This window comes from Rutidosis leptorrhynchoides, chromosome 9 (assembly GCF_046630445.1).
Source record: "Rutidosis leptorrhynchoides isolate AG116_Rl617_1_P2 chromosome 9, CSIRO_AGI_Rlap_v1, whole genome shotgun sequence".
NCBI classification, from domain to species: domain Eukaryota; kingdom Viridiplantae; phylum Streptophyta; class Magnoliopsida; order Asterales; family Asteraceae; genus Rutidosis; species Rutidosis leptorrhynchoides.
The window spans coordinates 348645500-348655569 of record NC_092341.1 but is presented as its reverse complement, the minus strand read 5'-3'; the positions used below and the strand labels follow the sequence as shown (position 1 = coordinate 348655569).

The window sequence follows — 10070 nt, the reverse complement described above, 5'->3', positions numbered from 1 at the left end:
CATATTTAAAATTTTGGACCCTTTTAAAATTTTGAGTCCTAGCTAGGCGGTTGCCTATCTTACTTATGCTCAAAGACACTTCGCTTATAGAGAGACAACCATGTCACACAAAGAAACCAACTACGAAAAACAAGCACCCTACTCAACATTAGGACATTAAATTAGCCAGACATTCTTTAATTCCCTAACATGATGATGATGATGAGACTCCTTGAACTTCACGTACCGACATCAACTTCAACCGTAAGGTACCAAAGATGATTACAAGCTTGTTCAGATCACGCGATTCCTATTTTTAAGTACGTGAATTTTGTATGCAACAAGGTAACTGAAAAATCAATACTTAGAAAATACAAACATAACCCTTTACCTCTTTCAGCTACTAAAGCACACTTCTTAATATTCCAGCAAAGCTAAATTCTACTTTCTAAAGACTACATGATTACAAAGAAGTGACTATACATTTATAACATGATCATGCATGAAAAATAGCAACTTAATATCACCGGTAACAGTTTTGAATTTACAACATAATTACATTGAACATTTCTACAAATTAGCACAAGACTAGTTTTTTTTTTTTTTTTTTTTTTTTTTTTTTTTTTTTTTTTTTTTTTAATATAAAAGCCAAAAAAATTCTATTACTTAAACATCATTACAACATATATATAGTCCAAAGCGGCCCAAACTAATACACAACTCGAGAGACATGAATCTAAACTATAAAGAAGGGAAAAGTTAATATTGTTGGACTCGAGAGTTAATTGATTAACGGGAAAACTCCATCACCCAAGGCCACATGGGAGAGGACGTACTTGAAGAAAACAAGTCTAGATACAGTGCTGAGAATGCAGCGACAAAGTATAAGACTTTATCCCACTTAGTCCCGAACCGATGTAGATTTTCAGGATGGAGAAAAACCTGATACTTATTACTTAACCGATTCCTTCTTTTGATTTGGGGATTGCATTGTTGCTTAACCATATTTGCCAATCCAAGTTCCCTTTTTTCCCAGCGGCAATTTACCCATTCGAATCTTCATGATTGGATTTCGGAAACAAGCTTTGGACAACTTTCTTTAACATTCCGGAACACATGATTGTTGCGATTTAAAATCGCAACAATCGAGCATACACCTTTTTTAATTTAAAATCGCACAAACTTCTTGATCGAACCAGTACCTTTTTTATTTTAAAATCCCACAAACTACTTGATCAAACAATCGAGCATATCTGCTACCGTATCAACATCTTGTTGCAATACCACTTGTTGATCGATCATCTCTTGAGCAACTGTACGTGGTATATCAGCATCTACGTAAAACGGGAACTCAAGTTTCTTCAGCCCACCATTAATAAAGGAATTAACTCTTAAGGTTACATCAATGACATTCTTATCATTTTCGTTCTTTTCCCCTTTCACCCGAATGTAGCTTCCTTTATTTTCACGTTCAACTTCATACGTGCTACAACAGGGGCTGTCCATATTAACCCGACTAACACATGACATATCAACTTTGACTGGCTCATGTACATTTTCTGGCGAAAAGAACGCATCATTAAAGAGCTCTTTCGCTGACAGCCTTCGAGACACCGAGACCAAACATTTCTCTATGAACTACTTCACTATACGGATACTCACAAGTAATCAACTCCAACACGCACATTCCAAACGAATAGATGTCCACAAGCTCGTTATGTTCACTGTCATATATTTCTGGAGCCATGAATTCAATGCTACCTAATATACCTTCAACACTAGGGCCTAACATAAAGGCTGCGAAACTTAAATCTCCAATCTTAACTTGTCGATTATTTCCATTAACAAATATGTTGTCACATTTTAAATCTCTATGAATAATAGGCGGATTATGACTATGAAGATAATCCAAACCTAAAAGAATCTGTCTAGCCCAATTCTTGATAGCTTTTATACTAACATTCTTATGTTTTTCGCGATATTGCCTCAAAGTACCCGAATAGAACAATTCAGTGATCATGTTAACGGTTTTCTTCTTTTCATCCACCCAAGAAACATACGACTTGATCACGTTATCATGTTTAAGTTTTCTTAATAGGCGAATCTCTACATTATCTAGCGATTTCATAGCGTCATCTAAACTCATTACGCTCCATGCAACTTCAATTCCATCAACTTCATCAAATCCTTTATAAACAGTTTTCGACACCCCTTTACCAAGAATTTCATTATATCTAACGTAACGATTATTCGGACATCTTTCAACAACACCATCATCCTCAAACAACCCGACAATTTCAACACCCGTTATTATATCACAAACCATGATTATGATTAATTATTAACAATAGAAAGAAAACTCTAAAATTATGATTATCAAGTTAAACCAACGAAAACCTGAGTTTGATTCGCAAGAAATTACGTACCGAAAAAGTTACGAGCGTCCGAATGAATATCCTAGTTGTGAAAGAGTACGTAGTATTTTATGTCTTAGATTGTCATGTGCACGTGTAGATATATATGATGGATTACTTCTATATACTTGGTGATCACATACATATATATATATATATATATATATATATATATATATATATATATATATATATATATATATACGTGAAATGACTCGTGGAACTACGGGTTTGTTTAAACGATACAGTTTAATGATATGTTTTAGGTATTAAGTGAACGTAAATGTTAAAGTCATTTAGTTTAATGACCCGTGGAACCACAGAGTCCGACTAAGAAACTCGTCAGCTGAACATTTCATCAAACACCTAAAATGCATATTAAACAATTCACATTCAATTATAAGAGATAATATTGGTTGTCATTTTATTTTAAAAGTGTAACTTAAAATATAAATTTAGAATTTGTTTCATTCTGCCTAGCTTTTATACCTTCTCGTACTGAATTCAAAATAATTAATTAAAATAATTCAAAACTATTTAGTTTTAATAATTAAAATAATTATTAATAAGATTTAATAATAATAATTAATTAATACTCCCTCCGTCCCATCTTAAATGTCCACTGTTGACTTTTTGTAATGACCCGGAATTTTCCGACCAAATTATACTTATGAGATTAATATTTACATAAATTAAACCATACCAACATGATAAGCAATCCAAATTGTTGAGACTTGTGTTTTTGAAAAGAGTTTTACGCAACGTTTGACCGTCCAATATGACCGATGATATCACGAACTATATAACATACGATAATTATACGTTTGTGTATATATATGTATTTATATATATTTAACATGATCTAAGGATGGTTTAACATCTCATTGTGTACTAATGACAATGAGTTATAAGTATATTTTGAAACTACTAACTTAAGTTTTCAAAACGATAGCTATACGTAACATTCTTTGATATATATTCTTATAATCTATAATGCTTATACATGTATCGTATATATAATGTATTTAATCATTTTTTAAGGACTTAAATACATAATACAATATAAGTATATTCACAAAATATAGCTATATTTGAATTCTCGTTCCATTTCCTCAAGATTTCTATACGTATATCTAGGGTATATGTACCTGTATCATACACAGCTTCTATACGTATTTACTATTGGTATATACACATCAAATCAACATCCTAATCGACATTATTACTGCCCTAGATATGAGGTAACTAGAATTTGTCAAGTAGTATGAATTATTAGTAAGAAAATAAAATTAAGAATCCTTTTCTTTCTTTATAAACTAAAAACGTTTTTAAAAATGAACACCATTTCTTCACTCCATTTTCTCATACCTAGACCCTCATTTCTCTCTCAAAATACTCCTAACTTCATACTTGATCATCTCTAAGCATTTTCACCATCATTTAGCTTCAATTACAAGCCTTAAACACCATAAGAAAACTATTTCAAGAACATATCAAAATAACCACCCATTTGAAGAAGTTTACTTCCAACCTTTTGATCTAACTCCACCACTCTTTGATTCCAAGATTATTTCTTATCTTTTGCAGTAACTTTGTCCAAGTAACTTGAGGTAGTAACCTTGTTCATAATCTTATTCAATTCATATTCATATAGCTATCTTATTTTGTGGTATAAAATTTTAACAACAAGAACATAGTTTGAATGATTTCAAACTTGTTCGCAAACTAAATAGATCCTTCTATCTTGACTTTTAAAACACTTCAAGACCTGTAATATATCATAATGATGTGCTAACCTAACAAGATATAACTTGGTTTTACAAAGAACATCTTAAAAACTGAATCTACGTCGTCGGAGTGCAACCGGGGGCTGTTTTGGGTTGGAGAATTAAAAACCATCTTGAACTTTGAATTAGAAATTCATGTTTTGGAAAAATAATATTTCTTATGAATATGTTAACACATAAAAATTTCATGGTTTAACTCAAATTGTAAGTATTTTTAGAAAAATGATCATTAAATGTTGTTTTTATGATGGAAAATGATCACTTTCATAAGTTTCACCAAAGTTTGACCTATAACCTATGATTTCGAATACAAACTAAAGTATTTTCAGTTCATATTTTTAAAATTTGACTCGATCCAAGTAAATGGCAAGTTGAACCAACAAAAACGGAGTTGTAATGAAGAAACTACGACTAAAACAAGATTGGGTATCCGAAGCTAGTTTAGCTACGAAAATATTTGGAGAAAAAGTAAATTAATCATATCTTTTCTAATTAATATGATATTTTATATATAATTACTTATGATTTGATTTTATATATTTCAGGACCACCCGTAAACAACACGAGAAGATTAATCATAAGACCTCATGATTGTACGCAACACGTCATTTGACAACACGGTACTTTATGTACGCAACACGTCATTTGACAACATGGTACCATGGGTCGAGATTAATTCTGATCAATACGAATACGATGGGGTCTTTATTTATTTTATTTAAGCAACTAATTGTGGACCACTAACATCGGACTGCTAACTACGGACTAAAAAAAATATTAAAAGTATATATATATATATATATATATATATATATATATATATATATATATATATATATATATATATATATATATATATATATATATATATATATAACGATTACTTAAAAAGAAAATATGTTGATATATTATATATATGGTTAGGTTCGTGATATCTATCGGAGACCAAGTCGAATTAAATACCTTCAAGGCAAAAGTGAGTTTCATTTGCTCCATTTTTAATTGCTTTTGCAATATATATTTTTGGGCTGAGAATACATGCGCTGCTTTTATAAATGTTTACAAAATAGACACAAGTACTTAAAAATATATTCTACGTTGAGTTGTACCACTGGCATATTTCCCTGTAGCTTGGTAACTACTATTTACATGGGTATTGTAAACGCGAATCCTGTTGATAGATCTATCGGGCCTGACAAACCCAACCGGACTGGACGACCAGTATTCAACGGTTGCACAGTACTTCGTTTTGGTGACTACACTTGGTACGGTGTAGTGAGATTTCATAATAAAGGGAATATGCGACGTTGATTAAATGTTAAGTATGGTTACCAAGTGCTCAACCACTTAGAATGCTTTACATACACTTGCAAGTGTATTATGTTTATGATTAAGAAATCTTGTGGTCTATTAACATATTGAAATGATTGTTATGATAAACCTATGAACTCACCAACCTTTTGGTTGACACTTTAAAGCATGTTTATTCTCAGGTACAAATTAAGTCTTCCGCTGTGCATTTGCTCAATATAAGGACATTACTTGGAGCCGATCATCGCAATGGGACCAAATGTTGATGACTTCGTCCAGGTGGATTAGGACGGGTCCTTTCAGTTGGTATCAGAGCGGTGGTCGTAGTGAACCAGGTCTTGCATTAGTGTGTCCAACTAGTAGTTGTTAGGATGCATTAATGAGTCTGGACTTCGACCGTGTCTACATGTCAAAAGTTTTGCTTATCATTTCTAGTCGAAAATCATCTGCTTATCATCCTTAGGAAATTACCTGCTTATCATTCATAAGTCTAGACACGTTTTACTGCATTTACTGCATTGATAGTGTATAGACGAATTCTTATCTTAGCATATCTGTTATTGCGAACTTTGACTGATATCTTTTCAAAGATTCTCCGTAATTTACGGGATTTTGGTATTATATATACATATGTAAATTATGTATTGAAGAGTACCAAATCTAACTCCTATAATCTATTCCATACCAGAAATTCATTTTCCCCATTATACAAGATGGATTCCGCATCTAGTTCGAATTCTTCAGATTCCGATAGTTATGCCGATATGGATTTCCATTCGGGCTTCGAAAGCAGCGTCACCGGAATGGATCAACCAATTTCCCATCATCTATTCTGGATGAATTGGAGATGGGTTCATAATATACTAAATCACTGGAGACAAGAAGAAGGTGATCCATTCTATCCACCAAATTGCCCTCTTGGCGATGAACCTGAAGCACTTACCGGCGAACCTATTCGAAACACCATTTTCTCTCTCATTTCTAGAGTATCTCTTCACGATTATATACTATCCCATATTACAAATCTTGTTCATTCGCTCGCTTCAACCGCCAATCATCCCGGTGTACTAGCAGAAGTTAACGAACTTCGCGCTCGCGTGACGGCTTTGGAGAACATGGTGCAAAGGTTGCAAACACCAGCAGCAGCACTAGCAGCATAATCAGCACCACCATCAATAACATCAACAATACCATCATCACCACTAACAAACAACATCCGCATCACACGTCTCGACATCATAATCTGTCCTACAAACATCAACATCATACGCACCATAGATACCAAGGAGTACCAACAATAATGAACGATGAAGTATTGATCCATAACTTCATTGATATTCTGCAAAGAATATGTGGTTTTAAAAAGTTTTAGAGATTTCTTATTCTAGCTCAAACCGAAAAGCAAATGAGATTAATATCATATTAACTCATTAAATTCATGATTTCATCTGAAGAAAATATATATGTATATATGTTTTCATAAAGATTGTAATTAAAAGTTCTTTTGTACAAAATATTAGTGGTGAATTTTTTTTTAACGGGTAGGTAATACCCGAGGAATAATTAGATTTCATCTTAATAAGTTACATTGTACATTCGTCGAAACTGATTCAATAGTCATTTACTATCCTACTTACAACCACCGATATATGTATCTGTTCACCGCAGAATAACCATTTTCATTCAATTTCATATTTGGATTTTGACTTCCCAGAATCCAACAAGTGGCATATGAAGAAAACATATGACAAAATAAAATCTGTTACAAAACAAACAAATTAACTATGAAAAATTTTGTTAAGAATCCACGCTAACTGTTCCAGCTAACTATTCCTAGCTAACTGATTACATTTTATTTATCGCAGTTTATTTATTGCAATTTAATTATCGCACTTTTATTTATCGTCATTTAATTTCTGTAATTATTTTACGCACTTTAAATATCGGGACACGTATACAATGTTTTGACATATCATGTCGACGCATCTATATATATTATTTGGAATCACCATAGACACTCTATATGCAGTAATGATCGAGTTCTCTATACAGGGTTGAGGTTGATTCTACAATAATATATATAGTTTGAGTTGTGATCGAGTCTGAGACGTATACGGGTCACGACACATATTAATTAATTCGTATATTATATATTAAACTATATATGAATTATTGGACTGTTACTGTGGACTATCGACTGTGGACTAATGACATTGGACAATTAAAATGAATTAAAATATTGATTATAACATATGAAACTAAACATTTCTTCAAGATTGCCACTTGATTTCATCTTAAACCTCATTGTATCTCGACGATTACAATTGGCGTTCAAATCTATCATGATTCTTAAAAACACCTCAATCGAGAGGATAAACCAACCGCACTTCATCTACGGAAGAAAAGATTGATGCATATAGTTATGCACCTGAAAAACCCTCGGAAACTGAGTAAACGTTTGACACGTATCTGTTCTAGTTCCTTTGACATTGTTATTACCGAAGATCATTTTGCAATCCCTTTCCAAAGTAGCTAATTTTGTCACAGCTCCAGCAAGTCAACTCCGACTTTTCATCCGAAACAACTTTATTATAACCGCGATATATATGCATACTCTTTATTGTTACTGGGGAACCTTTTATATTCCACAATATTACCATCAGCGATTAATCATTCTAAAAACACAATTCTCCTGAAACTACCTCGGTTTGATAACCGATGACCCAGATCAGTTAACTTTGAAAATGCTGACGAAGCAGCATGTTGTAGATGATCTTAATGGCTAAAAGTTTGATGATAAAGAAAGGAGTGTTAGGAACGCTCGATAGAAAATTTAGTACCGAAAAGCGGATTATGCGAAACTATGAAAAAAAGCCGTGGACAAATCACAAAGAATAAGTTTGCCTTCAAAGAATCCAAATGATTCTGTGTCTGCTGAAATCATTAGCAAACATCTTATTTCTCATTCTAAACCTTCACAGACAAATCTTCTTCATCATCCATTGATATTAGAAATTCGAAGATATTCTCGTATGTTCTATTATAAATATCCTCCATATTTCTGGCGATATTTTCACAACTATTCTTATCTGAGATCATTTATCTCCCCGTAATATCTGCAACATAAAAGAAACTGTGTTAGTTTCTAAATTCCGAAACCTTCGAGTTTAAAATATGAATGTTTTAAAGTAGTGTTGGGAACTGAAGCATGGATTAGTATAATATAATGACACTTGATCAACGTCATTATATTACAGTAAGTCATGATGAGTTTCTAATGAAGCATGATGATTCACAGTACCGTCATCATGTGCCATTTACACGACTCTTACATTCTATCTAATCTCTAAACATATCAAGAGAATATTTTTCTGGATGACTCGGTCTTCTCCAGTGTATTCTGGTAATTTAACAAATCAAAATCGTTCTATTACCATTTTCTTCTTAGAGCATTAGCTATGTTCATTCTGAATTTCATATCTACGAATTCTGGACCATTACTCGCTTGACTCGAAGTCGGGAAGAGAAAACGAAAGCATGAAGCTCCGAAAAATAATGAAGAATATAAACTTCGATAATAACCCCGAAATTACAAACCGTGTATATCGATGCAGATAGCAATATAGAGACACGGGAGAATTAGAAACACTATAAACACAAGAGTATAGTAGAAGTAAATAGATCCTTCTGGTGGTAGATGAAAAAGAAGAATGACAGATATAAAAGTTAGGAGTATATCAAGAATCATGACTGGATGGAGCATATTGATGAATGCTTTAAAGTAAGAATCAAGGGAGAAAGAATAGAAGGTGCGAGTCGTGGAAAATAAGGAAACGAAGGGGTGAATTTATAGTGAAATATCCGACAGAGCAATCGAAACAGATTATTGCATATAATCAAAGAAGATCCTGATTTCCTTAATCACCAAAGAACCAAATCTTATTATGTAAGATTCTCTTTAAATCCCTTAAATCCCGGAAATCAATCATAACTACGTCATCGGTTAAGACGAATATATTTTACTCATCTCACTCTTTTACGATAGTCTCATTTATATTCTTCGCATAATCGAATCGTTTTATCTACATTACTCAATGATGATAAAACTCCATTATCACCTTATATTTGTTATGAAAACCTTTTTATTGTTATCCATAACAACCTCTATCAAATTTCGGGGACGAAATTTCTTTAACGGGTAGGTACTGTAATGACCCGGAATTTTCCGACCAAATTATACTTATGAGATTAATATTTACATAAATTAAACCATACCAACATGATAAGCAATCCAAATTGTTGAGACTTGTGTTTTTGAAAAGAGTTTTACGCAACGTTTGACCGTCCAATATGACCGATAATATCACGAACTATATAACATACGATAATTATACGTTTGTGTATATATGTATTTATATATATTTAACATGATCTAAGGATGGTTTAACATCTCATTGTGTACTAATGACAATGAGTTATAAGTATATTTTGAAACTACTAACTTAAGTTTTCAAAACGATAACTATACGTAACATTCTTTGATATATATTCTTATAATCTATAATGCTTATACATGTAT

At 32.4% G+C, this 10070-nt stretch overlaps 1 protein-coding gene across 1 annotated transcript; it reads right to left on the bottom strand.

The window, feature by feature from the left end:
* Positions 1-1206: 1206 nt before the first annotated feature.
* On the bottom strand, positions 1207-2305 carry LOC139869184 (probable serine/threonine-protein kinase WNK4). The gene is given in 2 exon segments (XM_071857505.1): positions 1207-1618; positions 1620-2305. Coding segments are annotated over 2 exon segments (1098 nt in total).
* Between the last annotated feature and the right edge of the window lie 7765 nt (positions 2306-10070).